This window comes from Pseudoliparis swirei, chromosome 1, assembly GCF_029220125.1.
Source record: "Pseudoliparis swirei isolate HS2019 ecotype Mariana Trench chromosome 1, NWPU_hadal_v1, whole genome shotgun sequence".
Lineage (NCBI taxonomy): Eukaryota > Metazoa > Chordata > Actinopteri > Perciformes > Liparidae > Pseudoliparis > Pseudoliparis swirei.
The window spans coordinates 426242-446678 of NC_079388.1; the positions used below are offsets into that span (position 1 = coordinate 426242).

At 49.2% G+C, this 20437-nt stretch overlaps 1 protein-coding gene across 1 annotated transcript in view; it reads right to left on the reverse strand.

Annotated features, from left to right (window-relative positions):
- Nucleotides 1-20085, reverse strand: part of LOC130193425 (protein 4.1-like) — a 29712-nt gene extending 9627 nt beyond the window's left edge. Inside the window, exon 1 of the mRNA XM_056413839.1 lies at nt 19924-20085. Within this exon, the coding sequence (XP_056269814.1) occupies nt 19924-20040 (117 nt within the window). The 5' untranslated portion in view covers nt 20041-20085. The remainder of the gene's footprint in view (nt 1-19923) is intronic.
- Nucleotides 20086-20437: the final 352 nt, after the last annotated feature.

The window sequence follows — 20437 nt, forward strand, 5'->3', positions numbered from 1 at the left end:
CCGGTGGGCGGGTCATCCGAGGTCACGGGTGACTTTGTCGTTATTAATACTCGACCTGCTATGCGCAAGACGGAAGATATCCAGTGCTAAGCACCGCCTCTGGCGGTCAGGAAGGATGAAATAGAACAACACACGCGTCTCAGAGTATGTACGTTTCTCACTCACGCACACACGCGCACACACCAGGACATCGTGTGTCTGTTGCTCTGCGGCTGCAGTCAGTCATGCTAAAGCAGTGGGATGATATGGAGGAAGCCAACAGCGCCCCCGGTGGAGGATCAGCGTAGTGCTAGAGGAGACCTTCAGGGCCCGGACCTTCAGGGTCCAGACCTTGAGGGTCCAGACCTTCAGGGTAATAAAAGGCTCTCATATTTTGTTTAACCAAATCTTGGGATCTTTTGGGTTACAATTGTAATAGCTTTAATATTTCCTTTGATATTCTGGTTACATAATGTTAATAAACTGTTGAAGAGAACAGAGAACAGGGTCCTGGACCATGAACCATGGACCATGGCTCTGCTTTACTGCTCTGTGTCCCAGTCACGACAGGCAGGAAGTCAGCATGCACACGAGCAGGACCCTGGACAAGAAGCCTCTGAATGGAAAGTATTGATTGTTTATATCTATGATTTTCCTGTGATCTACCCCCATGTCAACGGGCTCGTGGGCCATGAGCTCGTTCCCGACCCCGTGAACCTGCAGGCCGCCTGCTCGTGTTCCTACTCGACACACTCCCTGTCAGAGGCTCTGGACCAAGCCTCTGCAGAGCGGTTCTGATGCGTCCGGTGTGAACACACCATTAGACTCTTCTGGAATATGCATCGGGCATTCCACACAACATGGGGAATTACTATTGTTTAAAGAACATCTTTAAGTCATACAACACGGTATTTACAGTTGTCATACCAACAGATAGAAAACAAACACTAATGGTGTGTTCACACCGGACGCGGCAAAATTTCGACGCGCGTCGAGATTACATGTTAAGTCAATGCACAGCTGCGTCGAAGCTGCGTCGAAGCTGCGTCGAAGCTGCGTCGAAGCTGCGTCGAAGCTGCGTCGAAGCTGCGTCGAAGCTGCGTATTTTCCAGCGAGCAGCGCGTCAGACGCGTTTGAAGCAACAGAACAGAGGGTTTGTCGCGGGGCGAACTCAGCGAACAGACGCAGCTCCTCGACGCGCAAGTTGAAATTTCCCAACTCCGGCAGCAAAAACGCGTGAGTCATAGTCGCGTCAGCCAATCAGCGTTGAGCAGCTCCGCTCGTCATCGTCCTGCCGGTTAAAAAAATGGAGGAAAAGATTATTGTCGCCGTCTGTGGGCACCCCGAACTTTACGATACAACTCTTTATGCTTACCGAAACCGGAGCAATAAAGATGAAGCATGGGGAACAAGGTCGGAGAAGCCGTGGGACTACCTGGTAAGTTTTGAATGGATGTATTTGCTTTTATTCTCGCTATTTGTTGTACTTTACTATGAACCAACCGCCGGCAGATGTGTTTCATGGCAGGAGATCTGCCGCTGTAGGTGGAAAAGTCTCAGAGACACGTATCAAAGAGAGAAGAAGAGAGAGAAGCGCAGTGGGAGTGCAGCTCGGTCCACTAAAGTGGAAGTACGCTGCGGTCCTGTCGTTCCTCGACCCATTTATTACTCCGCCCCTGACGTGTCCGACGCGTCTGGTGTGAACGCACCATAAGAGCAGGTGTTACATTTATTGTTTTCTATGTGAGCGAATCAGTGAGGACCTTAAAGAAACAAGTCTCATGAAGTGATCTCTAGTGAGGTGAGACAGTGATCTCTAGTGAGGTGAGACAGTGATCTCTAGTGAGGTGAGACAGTGATCTCTAGTCAGGTGAGACAGTGATCTCTAGTGAGGTGAGACAGTGATCTCTAGTGAGGTGAGACAGTGATCTCTAGTCAGGTGAGAAAGTGATCTCTCGTGAGGTGAGACAGTGATCTCTAGTGAGGTGAGACAGTGATCTCTAGTGAGGTGAGACAGTGATCTCTAGTCAGGCGAGACAGTGATCTCTAGTGAGGTGAGACAGTGATCTCTAGTGAGGCGAGACAGTGATCTCTAGTCAGGTGAGACAGTGATCTCTAGTGAGGTGAGACAGTGATCTCTCGTGAGGTGAGACAGTGATCTCTAGTGAGGTGAGACAGTGATCTCTAGTGAGGTGAGACAGTGATCTCTCGTGAGGTGAGACAGTGATCTCTAGTGAGGTGAGACAGTGATCTCTAGTGAGGTGAGACAGTGATCTCTAGTGAGGTGAGACAGTGATCTCTAGTGAGGTGAGACAGTGATCTCTAGTGAGGTGAGACAGTGATCTCTTCAGGTGAGACAGTGATCTAGTGAGGTGAGACAGTGATCTCTGTGAGGTGAGACAGTGATCTCTGAGGTGAGACAGTGATCTCTAGTGAGGTGAGACAGTGATCTCTGGTGAGTGAGACAGTGATCTCTGACAGTGATCTCTAGTGAGGTGAGACAGTGATCTCTAGTCAGGTGAGACAGTGATCTCTCTAGTGAGGTGAGACAGTGATCTCTGGTCAGGTGAGACAGTGATCTCGTGAGGTGAGACAGTGATCTCTGGTGAGGGGTGGAGACAGTGATCTCTAGTGAGGTGAGACAGTGATCCTAGTGAGGTGAGACAGTGATCTCTAGTGAGGTGAGACAGTGCTCTGTAGTGACGTGAGACAGTGATCTCTAGTGAGGTGAGACAGTGATCTCTAGTGAGGTGAGACAGTGATCTCTAGTCAGGTGAGACAGTGATCTCTAGTGAGGTGAGACAGTGATCTCTCGTGAGGTGAGACAGTGATCTCTAGTGAGGTGAGACAGTGATCTCTAGTCAGGTGAGACAGTGATCTCTAGTGAGGTGAGACAGTGATCTCTAGTGAGGTGAGACAGTGATCTCTAGTGAGGTGAGACAGTGATCTCTCGTGAGGTGAGACAGTGATCTCTAGTGAGGTGAGACAGTGATCTCTAGTGAGGTGAGACAGTGATCTCTAGTCAGGTGAGACAGTGATCTAGTCAGGTGAGACAGTGATCTCTAGTCAGGCGAGACAGTGATCTCTAGTCAGGTGAGACAGTGATCTCGAGGTGAGACAGTGATCTCTGGTGAGGGTGAGACAGTGATCTCTAGTGAGACAGGAGACAGTGATCTCGTGAGGTGAGACAGTAGGAGACAGTGATCTCTCGTGAGGTGAGACAGTGATCTCTAGTGAGGTGAGACAGTGATCTCTAGTGAGGTGAGACAGTGATCTCTCGTGAGGTGAGACAGTGATCTCTAGTGAGGTGAGACAGTGATCTCTAGTCAGGTGAGACAGTGATCTCTAGTGAGGTGAGACAGTGATCTCTAGTGAGGTGAGACAGTGATCTCTAGTCAGGTGAGACAGTGATCTCTAGTGAGGTGAGACAGTGATCTCTCGTGAGGCGAGACAGTGATCCTGGAGGTGAGACAGTGATCTCTAGTGAGGTGAGACAGTGATCTCTAGTCAGGTGAGACAGTGATCTCTAGTGAGGTGAGACAGTGATCTCTAGTCAGGTGAGACAGTGATCTCTGGAGGTGAGACAGTGATCTCTAGTGAGGTGAGACAGTGATCTCTAGTGAGGTGAGACAGTGATCTCTAGTGAGGTGAGACAGTGATCTCTAGTGAGGTGAGACAGTGATCTCTAGTGAGGTGAGACAGTGATCTCTAGTGAGGTGAGACAGTGATCTCGTGAGGCGAGACAGTGATCTCTAGTGAGGTGAGACAGTGATCTCTAGTGAGGTGAGACAGTGATCTCTAGTGAGGTGAGACAGTGATCTCTAGTGAGGTGAGACAGTGATCTCTAGTGAGGTGAGACAGTGATCTCTAGTCAGGTGAGACAGTGATCTCTAACAGTGATCTCAGTGAGGTGAGACAGTGATCTCTAGTGAGGTGAGACAGTGATCTCTAGTGAGGTGAGACAGTGATCTCTAGTCAGGTGAGACAGTGATCTCGTGAGGAGAGACAGTGATCTCTAGGGAGGTGAGACAGTGATCTCTAGTGAGGTGAGACAGTGATCTCTGGTCAGGTGAGACAGTGATCTCTAGTGAGGGTGAGACAGTGATCTCTAGTGAGGTGAGACAGTGATCTCTAGTGAGGTGAGACAGTGATCTCTCGTGAGGTGAGACAGTGATCTCTAGTCAGGTGAGACAGTGATCTCTAGTGAGGTGAGACAGTGATCTCTAGTCAGGTGAGACAGTGATCTCTAGTGAGGTGAGACAGTGATCTCTAGTGAGGTGAGACAGTGATCTCTAGTCAGGTGAGACAGTGATCTCTAGTCAGGTGAGACAGTGATCTCTAGTGAGGTGAGACAGTGATCTCTAGTGAGGTGAGACAGTGATCTCGTGAGGAGACAGTGATCTCTAGTGAGGTGAGACAGTGATCTCTGGTGAGACAGTGATCTCTAGTGAGGTGAGACAGTGATCTCTAGTGAGGTGAGACAGTGATCTCTAGTCAGGTGAGACAGTGATCTCAGTGAGGTGAGACAGTGATCTCTAGTGAGGTGAGACAGTGATCTCGTGAGGTGAGACAGTGATCTCTGGAGGTGAGACAGTGATCTCTAGTGAGGTGAGACAGTGATCTCTCAGTGAGAGACAGTGATCTCAGTGAGGTGAGACAGTGATCTCTAGTCAGGTGAGACAGTGATCTCTAGTGAGGTGAGACAGTGATCTCTAGTGAGGTGAGACAGTGATCTCTAGTGAGGTGAGACAGTGATCTCGTGAGGTGAGACAGTGATCTCTGATCTCGTGAGGTGAGACAGTGATCGTGAGGCGAGACAGTGATCTCTGTGAGGTGAGACAGTGATCTCTCTAGTGAGTGAGACAGTGATCTCTAGTGGGTGAGACAGTGATCTCAGTGAGGTGAGACAGTGATCTCTAGTGAGGTGAGACAGTGATCTCTCGTGAGGTGAGACAGTGATCTCTAGTGAGGTGAGACAGTGATCTCTAGTGAGGTGAGACAGTGATCTCTAGTCAGGTGAGACAGTGATCTCTAGTCAGGTGAGACAGTGATCTCTAGTCAGGTGAGACAGTGATCTCTCGTGAGGTGATCTCTAGTGAGGTGAGACAGTGATCTCTCGTGAGGCGAGACAGTGATCTCTAGTGAGGTGAGACAGTGATCTCTAGTGAGGTGAGACAGTGATCTCTCGTGAGGTGAGACAGTGATCTCTCGTGAGGTGAGACAGTGATCTCTAGTGAGGTGAGACAGTGATCTCTAGTGAGGCGAGACAGTGATCTAGTGAGGTGAGACAGTGATCTCGTGAGGTGAGACAGTGATCTCAGTGAGGTGAGACAGTGATCTCTAGTGAGGTGAGACAGTGATCTCTAGTGAGGTGAGACAGTGATCTCTGGTGAGGTGAGACAGTGATCTCTAGTGAGACAGTGATCTCTAGTGAGGTGAGACAGTGATCTCGTGAGGAGACAGTGATCTCTGAGGGTGAGACAGTGATCTCGTGAGGTGAGACAGTGATCTCTAGTGAGGTGAGACAGTGATCTCAGTGAGGTGAGACAGTGATCTCAGTGAGGTGAGACAGTGATCTCTAGTGAGGTGAGACAGTGATCTCAGTGAGGTGAGACAGTGATCTCTAGTGAGGTGAGACAGTGATCTCTAGTGAGGTGAGACAGTGATCTAGGTGAGGTGAGACAGTGATCTCTGATCTCTAGTGAGGTGAGACAGTGATCGTGAGGAGACAGTGATCTCTAGTGAGGTGAGACAGTGATCTCTCGTGAGGTGAGACAGTGATCTCAGTGAGGTGAGACAGTGATCTCAGTGAGGTGAGACAGTGATCTCAGTGAGGAGACAGTGATCTCTGGTGAGGTGAGACAGTGATCTCCTGGAGGTGAGACAGTGATCTCTAGTGAGGTGAGACAGTGATCTCTAGTGAGGTGAGACAGTGATCTCTAGTGAGGTGAGACAGTGATCTCTAGTGAGGTGAGACAGTGATCTCTGGAGACAGTGAGGTGAGACAGTGATCTAGTGAGGCGAGACAGTGATCTCTAGTGAGGTGAGACAGTGATCTCTAGTGAGGTGAGACAGTGATCTCTAGTGAGGTGAGACAGTGATCTCTAGTGAGGAGACAGTGATCTCTAGTGAGGTGAGACAGTGATCTCTAGTGAGGTGAGACAGTGATCCTAGTGAGGTGAGACAGTGATCTCTGGTGAGGTGAGACAGTGATCTCTCGAGGTGAGACAGTGATCTCAGTGAGGTGAGACAGTGATCTCTAGTGAGGAGACAGTGATCTCGTGAGGTGAGACAGTGATCTCTAGTGAGGGTGAGACAGTGATCTCTAGTGAGGTGAGACAGTGATCTCTAGTGAGGTGAGACAGTGATCTCTAGTGAGGAGACAGTGATCTCTGGTGAGGTGAGACAGTGATCTCTAGTGAGGTGAGACAGTGATCTCTAGTGAGGTGAGACAGTGATCTCTAGTGAGGTGAGACAGTGATCTCTAGTGAGGTGAGAGAGGGATCTCTAGTGAGGTGAGACAGTGATCTCTAGTGAGGAGACAGTGATCTCTAGTGAGGTGAGACAGTGATCTCTCAGTGAGGTGAGACAGTGATCTCGTGAGGTGAGACAGTGATCTCTAGTGAGGTGAGACAGTGATCTCTAGTGAGGTGAGACAGTGATCTCAGTGAGGTGAGACAGTGATCTCTAGTGAGGTGAGACAGTGATCTCTAGTGAGGTGAGACAGTGATCTCTAGTGAGGGTGAGACAGTGATCTCGTGAGGTGAGACAGTGATCTCTAGTGAGGTGAGACAGTGATCTCTAGTGAGGTGAGACAGTGATCTCTAGTGAGGTGAGACAGTGATCTCTAGTGAGGTGAGACAGTGATCTCAGTGAGGTGAGACAGTGATCTCTAGTGAGGTGAGACAGTGATCTCTAGTGAGGTGAGACAGTGATCTCTAGTGAGGTGAGACAGTGATCTCAGTGAGGTGAGACAGTGATCTCGTGAGGTGAGACAGTGATCTCTAGTGAGGTGAGACAGTGATCTCTAGTGAGGTGGGTGAGACAGTGATCCTCGTGAGGTGAGACAGTGATCTCTAGTGAGTGAGACAGTGATCTCAGTGAGGTGAGACAGTGATCTCTGGTGAGGTGAGACAGTGATCTCCAGTGATCTCGTGAGGTGAGACAGTGATCTCTAGTGAGGTGAGACAGTGATCTCTAGTGAGGTGAGACAGTGATCTCTAGTGAGGTGAGACAGTGATCTCTAGTGAGGTGAGACAGTGATCTCTGGTGGTGAGACAGTGATCTCAGTGAGGTGAGACAGTGATCTCTAGTGAGGTGAGACAGTGATCTCTAGTGAGGTGAGACAGTGATCTCTAGTGAGGTGAGACAGTGATCTCTAGTGAGGTGAGACAGTGATCTCTGTGAGGTGAGACAGTGATCTCTAGTGAGGTGAGACAGTGATCTCTGGTGAGGTGAGACAGTGATCTCTAGTGAGGTGAGACAGTGATCTCAGTGAGGTGAGACAGTGATCTCTAGGGAGACGAGACAGTGATCTCTAGTCAGGTGAGACAGTGATCTCGAGACAGTGATCCTAGTGAGGTGAGACAGTGATCTCTAGTGGTGAGACAGTGATCTCGTGAGGTGAGACAGTGATCTCTAGTGAGGTGAGACAGTGATCTCTAGTGAGGTGAGACAGTGATCTCGTGAGGTGAGACAGTGATCTCAGTGAGGTGAGACAGTGATCTCTAGTGAGGTGAGACAGTGATCTCTCGTGAGGTGAGACAGTGATCTCGTGAGGCGAGACAGTGATCTCTAGTGAGGTGAGACAGTGATCTCTCGTGAGGTGAGACAGTGATCTCTCGTGAGGTGAGACAGTGATCTCTAGTGAGGAGACAGTGATCTCTAGTGGTGAGACAGTGCTCCCTCGTGAGGTGAGACAGTGATCTCTAGTGAGGTGAGACAGTGATCTCTAGTCAGGTGAGACAGTGATCTCTCGTGAGGTGAGACAGTGATCTCTAGTGAGGTGAGACAGTGATCTCAGTGAGGTGAGACAGTGATCTCTAGTGAGGTGAGACAGTGATCTCTAGTGAGGTGAGACAGTGATCTCGTGAGGTGAGACAGTGATCTCTAGTGAGGTGAGACAGTGATCTCTAGTCAGGTGAGACAGTGATCTCTAGTGAGGTGAGACAGTGATCTCTAGTGAGGTGAGACAGTGATCTCTAGTCAGGTGAGACAGTGATCTCTAGTGAGGTGAGACAGTGATCTCTAGTGAGGTGAGACAGTGATCTCTCGTGAGGTGAGACAGTGATCTCTAGTGAGGTGAGACAGTGATCTCTAGTGAGGTGAGACAGTGATCTCTAGTGAGGTGAGACAGTGATCTAGTGAGGTGAGACAGTGATCTCGTGAGGTGAGACAGTGATCTCTAGTCAGGTGAGACAGTGATCTCAGGAGGTGAGACAGTGATCTCTAGTGAGGTGAGACAGTGATCTCTCGTGAGGTGAGACAGTGATCTCTAGTGAGGTGAGACAGTGATCTCTAGTCAGGTGAGACAGTGATCTCTAGTGAGGTGAGACAGTGATCTCTAGTCAGGTGAGACAGTGATCTAGTGAGGTGAGACAGTGATCTCTCGTGAGGTGAGACAGTGATCTCTAGGGAGGTGAGACAGTGATCTCTAGTGAGGGTGAGACAGTGATCTCTGGTGGGGTGAGACAGTGATCTCTGGGGGGGGGAGACAGTGACCTCTGGTGAGGTGAGACAGTGATCTCAGTGAGGTGAGACAGTGATCTCTCGTGAGGTGAGACAGTGATCTCGTGAGGTGAGACAGTGATCTCTGGTGAGGTGAGACAGTGATCCTAGTGAGGTGAGACAGTGATCTCTAGTGAGGTGAGACAGTGATCTCTCGTGAGGTGAGACAGTGATCTCGTGAGGTGAGACAGTGATCTCTAGTGAGGTGAGACAGTGATCTCTAGTGAGGTGAGACAGTGATCTCTAGTGAGGTGAGACAGTGATCTCTAGTGAGGTGAGACAGTGATCTCTAGTGAGGTGAGACAGTGATCTCTAGTGAGGTGAGACAGTGATCTCTAGTGAGGTGAGACAGTGATCTCTAGTGAGGCGAGACAGTGATCTCTAGTGAGGTGAGACAGTGATCTCTAGTGAGGTGAGACAGTGATCTCTAGTCAGGTGAGACAGTGATCTCTAGTGAGGTGAGACAGTGATCTCTAGTGAGGTGAGACAGTGATCTCTCGTGAGGTGAGACAGTGATCTCTAGTGAGGCGAGACAGTGATCTCTAGTGAGGTGAGACAGTGATCTCTAGTGAGGTGAGACAGTGATCTCTAGTGAGGTGAGACAGTGATCTCTAGTGAGGTGAGACAGTGATCTCTAGTGAGGTGAGACAGTGATCTCTCGTGAGGTGAGACAGTGATCTCTAGTGAGGTGAGACAGTGATCTCTAGTGAGGTGAGACAGTGATCTCGTGAGGTGAGACAGTGATCTCAGTGAGGTGAGACAGAGATCTCTAGTGAGGTGAGACAGTGATCTCGTGAGGTGAGACAGTGATCTCAGTGAGGTGAGACAGTGATCTCTAGTGAGGTGAGACAGTGATCTCTAGTGAGGTGAGACAGTGATCTCTAGTCAGGTGAGACAGTGATCTCTAGTCAGGTGAGACAGTGATCTCTAGTGAGGTGAGACAGTGATCTCTAGTGAGGTGAGACAGTGATCTCTAGTGAGGTGAGACAGTGATCTCTAGTGAGGTGAGACAGTGATCTCTAGTGAGGTGAGACAGTGATCTCTAGTGAGGTGAGACAGTGATCTCTAGTGAGGTGAGACAGTGATCTCTAGTGAGGTGAGACAGTGATCTCTAGTCAGGTGAGACAGTGATCTCTAGTGAGGTGAGACAGTGATCTCTAGTGAGGTGAGACAGTGATCTCGTGAGGCGAGACAGTGATCTCTAGTGAGGTGAGACAGTGATCTCTAGTGAGGTGAGACAGTGATCTCTAGTGAGGTGAGACAGTGATCTCTAGTGAGGTGAGACAGTGATCTCTAGTGAGGTGAGACAGTGATCTCTAGTGAGGCGAGACAGTGATCGATCTCTAGTGAGACAGTGATCTCTCGTGAGGTGAGACAGTGATCTCTAGTCAGGTGAGACAGTGATCTCTAGTGAGGTGAGACAGTGATCTCTCGTGAGGTGAGACAGTGATCTCTAGTGAGGTGAGACAGTGATCTCTCGTGAGGTGAGACAGTGATCTCTAGTCAGGTGAGACAGTGATCTCTCGTGAGGTGAGACAGTGATCTCTAGTGAGGTGAGACAGTGATCTCTAGTGAGGTGAGACAGTGATCTCTAGTGAGGTGAGACAGTGATCTCTAGTCAGGTGAGACAGTGATCTCTAGTGAGGTGAGACAGTGATCTCTAGTGAGGTGAGACAGTGATCTCTAGTGAGGTGAGACAGTGATCTCTAGTGAGGTGAGACAGTGATCTCTAGTGAGGTGAGACAGTGATCTCTAGTCAGGTGAGACAGTGATCTCTCGTGAGGTGAGACAGTGATCTCTAGTGAGGTGAGACAGTGATCTCTAGTCAGGTGAGACAGTGATCTCTAGTGAGGTGAGACAGTGATCTCTAGTGAGGTGAGACAGTGATCTCTAGTGAGGTGAGACAGTGATCTCTAGTGAGGTGAGACAGTGATCTCTGGTGAGGAGACAGTGATCTCGTGAGGCGAGACAGTGATCTCTAGTGAGGTGAGACAGTGATCTCTAGTGAGGTGAGACAGTGATCTCTAGTGAGGTGAGACAGTGATCTCTAGTCAGGTGAGACAGTGATCTCTAGTGAGGTGAGACAGTGATCTCTAGTGAGGTGAGACAGTGATCTCTAGTGAGGTGAGACAGTGATCTCTAGTGAGGTGAGACAGTGATCTCTCGTGAGGTGAGACAGTGATCTCTAGTGAGGTGAGACAGTGATCTCTAGTGAGGTGAGACAGTGATCTCTAGTGAGGTGAGACAGTGATCTCTAGTGAGGTGAGACAGTGATCTCTGGTGAGGTGAGACAGTGATCTCTAGTGAGGTGAGACAGTGATCTCTAGTGAGGTGAGACAGTGATCTCTAGTGAGGTGAGACAGTGATCTCTAGTGAGGTGAGACAGTGATCTCTAGTGAGGTGAGACAGTGATCTCTAGTGAGGTGAGACAGTGATCTCTAGTCAGGTGAGACAGTGATCTCTAGTCAGGTGAGACAGTGATCTCGTGGAGTGAGACAGTGATCCTAGTGAGGTGAGACAGTGATCTCTAGTCAGGTGAGACAGTGATCTCTAGTGAGGTGAGACAGTGATCTCTAGTGAGGTGAGACAGTGATCTCTAGTGAGGTGAGACAGTGATCTCGTGAGGTGAGACAGTGATCTCTCGTGAGGTGAGACAGTGATCTCTAGTGAGGTGAGACAGTGATCTCTCGTGAGGTGAGACAGTGATCTCTAGTGAGGTGAGACAGTGATCTCTAGTGAGGTGAGACAGTGATCTCTAGTGAGGTGAGACAGTGATCTCTAGTGAGGTGAGACAGTGATCTCTAGTGAGGTGAGACAGTGATCTCTAGTGAGGTGAGACAGTGATCTCGTGAGGTGAGACAGTGATCTCTAGTCAGGTGAGACAGTGATCTCTAGTGAGGTGAGACAGTGATCTCTAGTGAGGTGAGACAGTGATCTCTAGTGAGGTGAGACAGTGATCTCTAGTGAGGTGAGACAGTGATCTCTAGTGAGGTGAGACAGTGATCTCAGGTGAGGTGAGACAGTGATCTCTAGTGAGGTGAGACAGTGATCTCTAGTGAGGTGAGACAGTGATCTCGTGAGGTGAGACAGTGATCTCTAGTGAGGTGAGACAGTGATCTCTAGTGAGGTGAGACAGTGATCTCTAGTGAGGTGAGACAGTGATCTCTAGTGAGGTGAGACAGTGATCTCTAGTGAGGTGAGACAGTGATCTCGTGAGGTGAGACAGTGATCTCTAGTGAGGTGAGACAGTGATCTCTAGTGAGGTGAGACAGTGATCTCTAGTCAGGTGAGACAGTGATCTCTCGTGAGGTGAGACAGTGATCTCGTGAGGTGAGACAGTGATCTCTAGTGAGGTGAGACAGTGATCTCTAGTGAGGTGAGACAGTGATCTCTCGTGAGGTGAGACAGTGATCTCTAGTGAGGTGAGACAGTGATCTCTAGTCAGGTGAGACAGTGATCTCGTGAGGTGAGACAGTGATCTCTAGTGAGGTGAGACAGTGATCTCTAGTGAGGTGAGACAGTGATCTCTAGTGAGGTGAGACAGTGATCTCTCGTGAGGCGAGACAGTGATCTCTAGTGAGGTGAGACAGTGATCTCTAGTCAGGTGAGACAGTGATCTCTAGTCAGGTGAGACAGTGATCTCGTGAGGTGAGACAGTGATCTCTAGTGAGGTGAGACAGTGATCTCTAGTCAGGTGAGACAGTGATCTCTAGTGAGGTGAGACAGTGATCTCTAGTGAGGTGAGACAGTGATCTCTAGTGAGGTGAGACAGTGATCTCTAGTCAGGTGAGACAGTGATCTCGTGAGGCGAGACAGTGATCTCGTGAGGTGAGACAGTGATCTCTAGTGAGGTGAGACAGTGATCTCTAGTGAGGTGAGACAGTGATCTCTCGTGAGGTGAGACAGTGATCTCTAGTGAGGTGAGACAGTGATCTCTCGTGAGGTGAGACAGTGATCTCTAGTGAGGTGAGAGAGTGATCTCTAGTGAGCTGAGACAGTGATCTCTAGTGAGGTGAGACAGTGATCTCTCGTGAGACAGTGATCTCTAGTGAGGTGAGACAGTGATCTCTAGTCAGGTGAGACAGTGATCTCTCGTGAGGCGAGACAGTGATCTCTCGTGAGGTGAGACAGTGATCTCTAGAGGTGAGACAGTGATCCTAGTGAGGTGAGACAGTGATCCTCGTGAGGTGAGACAGTGATCTCGTGAGGTGAGACAGTGATCTCAGTGAGGTGAGACAGTGATCTCTCGTGAGGTGAGACAGTGATCTAGTGAGGTGAGACAGTGATCTCTAGTGAGGTGAGACAGTGATCTCTAGTGAGGTGAGACAGTGATCTCTAGTGAGGTGAGACAGTGATCTCTAGTCAGGTGAGACAGTGATCTCTAGTGAGGTGAGACAGTGATCTCTAGTGAGGTGAGACAGTGATCTCTAGTGAGGTGAGACAGTGATCTCTAGTGAGGTGAGACAGTGATCTCTAGTGAGGTGAGACAGTGATCTCTAGTGAGGTGAGACAGTGATCTCTAGTGAGGTGAGACAGTGATCTCTCGTGAGGTGAGACAGTGATCTCTAGTGAGGTGAGACAGTGATCTCTCGTGAGGCGAGACAGTGATCTCTCGTGAGGTGAGACAGTGATCTCTCGTGAGGCGAGACAGTGATCTCTCGTGAGGTGAGACAGTGATCTCTAGTGAGGTGAGACAGTGATCTCGTGAGGTGAGACAGTGATCTCTAGTGAGGTGAGACAGTGATCTCTAGTGAGGTGAGACAGTGATCTCTAGTGAGGCGAGACAGTGATCTCTAGTGAGGTGAGACAGTGATCTCTAGTGAGGTGAGACAGTGATCTCTAGTGAGGTGAGACAGTGATCCTAGTGAGGTGAGACAGTGATCTCTAGTGAGGTGAGACAGTGATCTCTCGTGAGGTGAGACAGTGATCTCTAGTGAGGTGAGACAGTGATCTCTCGTGAGGTGAGACAGTGATCTCTCGTGAGGCGAGACAGTGATCTCTAGTCAGGCGAGACAGTGATCTCTCGTGAGGCGAGACAGTGATCTCTCGTGAGGCGAGACAGTGATCTCTCGTGAGGCGAGACAGTGATCTCTAGTCAGGTGAGACAGTGATCTCTCGTGAGGCGAGACAGTGATCTCTCGTGAGGCGAGACAGTGATCTCTCGTGAGGTGAGACAGTGATCTCTAGTGAGGTGAGACAGTGATCTCTAGTCAGGCGAGACAGTGATCTCTCGTGAGGCGAGACAGTGATCTCTAGTGAGGCGAGACAGTGATCTCTCGTGAGGCGAGACAGTGATCTCTCGTGAGGCGAGACAGTGATCTCTAGTGAGGTGAGACAGTGATCTCTAGTGAGGTGAGACAGTGATCTCTAGTCAGGTGAGACAGTGATCTCTCGTGAGGTGAGACAGTGACCTCTAGTGAGGTGAGACAGTGATCTCTCGTGAGGCGAGACAGTGATCTCTCGTGAGGCGAGACAGTGATCTCTCGTGAGGCGAGACAGTGATCTCTCGTGAGGTGAGACAGTGATCTCTAGTGAGGTGAGACAGTGATCTCTCGTGAGGTGAGACAGTGATCTCTAGTGAGGTGAGACAGTGATCTCTCGTGAGGTGAGACAGTGTGTTGCCTTTAATTGGCGGCTCTCTATTAGATATTATCAATGTGTCTCTGCTAACAGGCCACGTACCACACTCCTTCAAGGTGGCTGTTATTAAACCTCTCCTGAAGAAGCCCACTCTGGATCCAGAGGTGTTGGCTAACTACAGACCGATCTCTAACCTCCCCTTCCTCTCCAAGATCCTTGAGAAAGTGGTCGCAAATCAGTTGTGCGACTTTCTACATCATAATAGTTTATTTGAGAAATTTCAATCAGGATTTAGAAACACCACAGCACCGAGACGGCACTGGTGAAAATTACAAATGACCTCTTAATGGCAGCAGATAAATGCTCTCTGTCCTGGTCTTGTTAGACCTTAGTGCTGCATTCGACACCATTGACCATGACATCCTGTTACAGAGACTGGAGCAGTCGATTGGCATTTCAGGCACTAATTTGGTTTAAATCTTATTTATCAGATCGATCTCAGTTTGTATTTGTAAACGATGACGCCTGATAACCACCAACGTTAATCACGGAGTTCCACAAGGTTCCGTGCTTGGACCAATTTTATTTACCTTATACATGCTTCCTTTGGGCAATATTATCAGGAAACACCCATAAACTTTCATTGTTATGCAGATGATACTCAACTATATCTATCGATAAAACCAGAGGAGAGCAACCAACTCTGTAAAATTCAAGCATGTCTTAAAGACATAAAAACATGGATGACCTGCAACTTGATGTTAAACTCAGACAAAACCAAGTAATTTTAATCGCCCTGAGCACCTCAGAGATCAATTATCTGGTGATGTGGATTCTGTAGACGGCATTGCCCTGGCATCCAACACCACTGTAAAGAATCTTGGCGTTATCTTTGATCGGGACTTGTCCTTTAACTCCCACGTAAAGCAAATCTCAAGGACTGCATTCTTTCATCTACGTAATATTTCAAAAATCAGGCACATCTTGTCTCAAAAAGATGCAGAAAAATTGGTTCACGCATTCGTTACTTCGAGACTGGATTACTGCAACTCCTTATTATCAGGCTGCTCTAATAAGTCTCTTAGGTCCCTCCAGTTGATCCAGAATGCTGCAGCTCGTGTTCTCACTAAACTAAGAAAAGAGATCACATCACTCCTGCACTAGCTGCTCTGCACTGGCTCCCAGTAAAATCAAGAATCACTTTTAAAATTCTTCTTAACCTACAAAGCCTTGATTGGTGATGCTCCATCATATCTTAAGGAGCTTGTAGTACCATATTGCCCCACCAGAGAGCTACGCTCACTAAATGCGGACTACTTGTAGTTCCTAGAGTCTTAAAAGTAGAATGGGAGCCAGAGCCTTTAGTTATCAAGCTCCTCTTTATGGAACCAGCTTCCAATTTCAGTCCGGGAGGCAGACACAGTCATCTCGCTTAAGAGTAGACTTAAGACCTTCCTCTTTGACAGAGTTTATAGTTAGGGCTGAATCAGGTTTGCCCTGGTCCAGCCCCTTGATATGCTGCTATAGGCTTATAGCTGCGGGGACGCTAGGGATGCACTGAGTACCTATCTCCTCTTTTTCTCTCCTTAAGGATGAATTTTCATCTCTCAATCACATGTTACTAACTCTGCTTTCTCCCGAGTCCTTGACTTCACGCCTCATGGGGTCATCGGACCCTATGAGACGGCATAGATCCCATCTGCCTGATGGACTGCCTGGGTCGTGGAATTCCTGCTCATGACTACGCCACTGTCCTGTTGAGACTCCGCCCACTGTTGAGACTCACCACTCCTCCTCCCCACCGCCATCTGCCTGATGGATCGTGGAGGTCTCCATCGTGAATATGCCTACTATGAACTATTCATACACTCTGTCATATTCATTGAATGTATTTTAACTCTAAATCTGTCCTTCTGTACACATGACATCTATTGCATCTGTCCATCCTGGAGAGGGATCCTCCTCTGTTGCTCTCCTCCAGGTTTCTTCCTTTTTTTCTGAAGGGTTATTTGGGAGTTTTTCCGGTCCGATGCGAGGTTTTGGGGCAGGGATGTCTATGTACAGATTGTAAAGCACTGAGACAAATTTGTAATTTGTGAAATTGGGCTATACAAATAAACTGAATTGAATTGAATTGATCTCTCGTGAGGTGAGACAGTGATCTCTAGTGAGGTGAGACAGTGATCTCTCGTGAGGTGAGACAGTGATCTCTCGTGAGGTGAGACAGTGATCTCTAGTGAGGTGAGACAGTGATCTCTCGTGAGGCGAGACAGTGATCTCTCGTGAGGTGAGACAGTGATCTCTAGTGAGGCGAGACAGTGATCTCTAGTGAGGCGAGACAGTGATCTCTCGTGAGGCGAGACAGTGATCTCTCGTGAGGCGAGACAGTGATCTCTCGTGAGGCGAGACAGTGATCTCTCGTGAGGCGAGACAGTGATCTCTAGTGAGGTGAGACAGTGATCTCTCGTGAGGCGAGACAGTGATCTCTCGTGAGGTGAGACAGTGATCTCTAGTCAGTCGTGTCAGGGCTCTCTAGTCAGGCGAGACAGTGATCTCTCGTGAGGCGAGACAGTGATCTCTCGTGAGGCGAGACAGTGATCTCTCGTGAGGTGAGACAGTGATCTCTAGTGAGGTGAGACAGTGATCTCTAGTCAGGCGAGACAGTGATCTCTCGTGAGGCGAGACAGTGATCTCTAGTGAGGCGAGACAGTGATCTCTCGTGAGGCGAGACAGTGATCTCTCGTGAGGCGAGACAGTGATCTCTCGTGAGGCGAGACAGTGATCTCTAGTGAGGTGAGACAGTGATCTCTAGTGAGGTGAGACAGTGATCTCTAGTCAGGTGAGACAGTGATCTCTCGTGAGGTGAGACAGTGATCTCTAGTGAGGTGAGACAGTGATCTCTCGTGAGGCGAGACAGTGATCTCTCGTGAGGTGAGACAGTGATCTCTCGTGAGGCGAGACAGTGATCTCTAGTGAGGTGAGACAGTGATCTCTCGTGAGGTGAGACAGTGATCTCTAGTGAGGCGAGACAGTGATCTCTCGTGAGGCGAGGCAGTGATCTCTCGTGAGGCGAGACAGTGATCTCTCGTGAGGCGAGACAGTGATCTCTAGTGAGGCGAGACAGTGATCTCTAGTGAGGCGAGACAGTGATCTCTAGTGAGGTGAGACAGTGATCTCTCGTGAGGCGAGACAGTGATCTCTCGTGAGGTGAGACAGTGATCTCTCGTGAGGTGAGACAGTGATCTCTAGTGAGGCGAGACAGTGATCTCTCGTGAGGCGAGACAGTGATCTCTAGTCAGGTGAGACAGTGATCTCTAGTGAGGTGAGACAGTGATCTCTAGTCAGGTGAGACAGTGATCTCTAGTGAGGTGAGACAGTGATCTCTAGTGAGGCGAGACAGTGATCTCTAGTGAGGTGAGACAGTGATCTCTAGTGAGGCGAGACAGTGATCTCTAGTGAGGTGAGACAGTGATCTCTCCAAGTTTCAAGTTTTTATTGTCACATCCCCTTTTATACAAGTATAATCGGTTCGTGAAATTCTTATGTGCAAAACACCCGACAGCAGTAGCAGACTAAAAAAGAATAAGAATGAGAATAAACTATACAATATCCACACAAAAAAAAGAAGAAAGTATTAACAATATATATATAAAACAATGTAATAGAATATACATCATGGCAATATATATATATAAAACAATGTAATAAAATATACACTTTTTTTGAGACTATATATATATATATATGTATATACATACAATATATATATACAATATATATATATATAAACAATGTAATAAAATATACACCATGGCCATAGATATTCACAGAATATGTTCTGGTGTGTAGTGTTAATGAGGGTCTCAGTCCTTGTTCAGCAGCCTGATGGCCTGACTGAAGAAGCTGTCTGTTTGTGCGGCACTTGATACTGCGGTATCGCCTGCCTGACGGTAGAAGGTGAACAGTTTGTGGCCGGGTGGTTATTGTCTTTCATCATCCGCTTGGCCCTGGCCACGCACCGCTTGGTGTATATGTCCAGGATGGAGGAAGCTCACTCCAACGATGTACTGTGCCGACCGCACCACCCTCTGTAGTGCCCTACGCCCAGGGCGGTGCAGTTCCTGCATCAGACGGTGATGCAACCTGTCAGAACACTCTCGATGGTACTGGTGTAGAATGTTCTGAGGATGCGGGGGGCCATGTTGAATTTCCTCAGTCGCCTAAGGAAATACAGGCGTTGTTGGGCCCTTTTCACCACGTGAGTGGTGTGCGTGGTCCATGTGAGGTCCTCGAGATGTGCACGAGGAACTTGAAGCTGCTGACCTCTCTACTGCAACTCCGTCTATGGAGATGGGGTGTGCTCTCCTCCGCTTCCTGTAGTCCACGATCAGCTCCTTGGTCTTCTTGACGTTGAGGACGAGGCTGTTCTCCTGGCACCACTGTACCAGTGATCCAACCTCCTCCCTGTAGGCTGTCTCGCCGTCGCCGGTGATCAGCCCCAACACTGCTGTGTCGCCAGCAAACTTGATGATGACGTTGGAGCTGTGCATGGCCGCAGTCGTGGGTGTACAGGGAGTAGAGGAGAGGGCTCAACACGCATCCCTGAGGGGCCCCGTGTTGAGGGTCAGCGGCTCTGAGGTGGTACCGCCATCCTCACCACCTGGCGGCGGCCCGACAGGAAGTCCAGTATCCAGCTGCACATGGTAGAGTGCAGGCCTAGACCTCTGAGCTTGGTGTCGAGCTGGCGGGAACAATAGTGTTGAACGCTGAGCTGTAGTCCACAACCAGCATTCGTGACACAACAGTTCCTCCTCCAGGTGGGAAAGGGCGGTGAAGTGCCATGGCAATTGCGCTGCCGGTGGATCTGTTTTGACGATATGCAAATTGCCATGGGTCCAGCGTGGCAGGCAACATGGAACAAATGAAGTCCTTGACCAACCTCTCGAAGCATTTACTGACAATCGAGGTGAGGGCTACGGGTCTCCAGTCATTCAGGCAGGTTACCTTGGGGTGTTTGGACAGGCACAATGGTGGACATCTTGAAGCTCTCAGGAACAACAGCCTGGGACAGGGAGAGGTTGAAGATGTCTGCGAAGACTCCTGCCAACTGGTCTGCACATGCCCTGAGGGCGCGCCCGGGATGTGGTCGGGACCTGCCGCCTTCCGGATGTCCACCCGCTTGAAGGCTCTGCGCATCGCCAGCCTCTGAGATGATCAGCAGGCTGGTCTCCTCGGCGCGCTGCCTTCGCGGGCTGCCGCTCACGCCGAACCGAGCAAAGAATGTATTTAGCTCACCTGGGAGGGAGGTAGAGGAGTTCTTCACCGCTGGTTTTCCCTCTGAAGTCCGTGATTGTCTGTAGCCCCTTCCACACACCTCTCACGTCATGGCTCTTGAGCTTTTCCTCCACCTTGTTCCTGAACTCCCGCTTGGCAGAGCCGATGGTCTTACGGAGGTCGTAGCGGGCTCTTTTGTATTCTCGTGAGGTGAGACAGTGATCTCTAGTGAGGCGAGACAGTGATCTCTCGTGAGGTGAGACAGTGATCTCTAGTGAGGTGAGACAGTGATCTCTCGTGAGGCGAGACAGTGATCTCTAGTGAGGCGAGACAGTGATCTCTCGTGAGGCGAGACAGTCTCACCGCTGGCTGCAGCTGGCCGCTGGTGGACAGACGCTTGTCCCACTCACTGGGCCGCGGCTCTGGCACCGACTCCATGAAGCTCCTCTTCAGCTCACTGATGCTCGTGTGGTGACGCATGATCCCCGTCTGGGTCTTATCCAGGTCCTTCAACGAGAATTTCAAAGTCAGAATAGATGAAAGGAAACACATGAATAAATATGAAAGAACAGCAGAGGGGACAGGAAGTGGAAAGAATGGAGGACCAAGAAGAAAATAAACATCTATATGGTTGAAGAAGATTGACAAATGGATAAGAAATGATGAATAACACAGATTGGAATATGAAGTTTCCAGAACTATCTTTCAATAGTTTGACGATATGGTTTATGTTCTATGACTGAGACTCGCTGCTGAGAGGAAGACATCCTTTAGTTTAGACCGGCTGCTGGAGGGGTGAGCGATGTGTCAGGACCACACAGATGAATGTGTCCTGGTGACTTGTCACCAGCGACCTCGATCTCCCTACCGCCCGGTC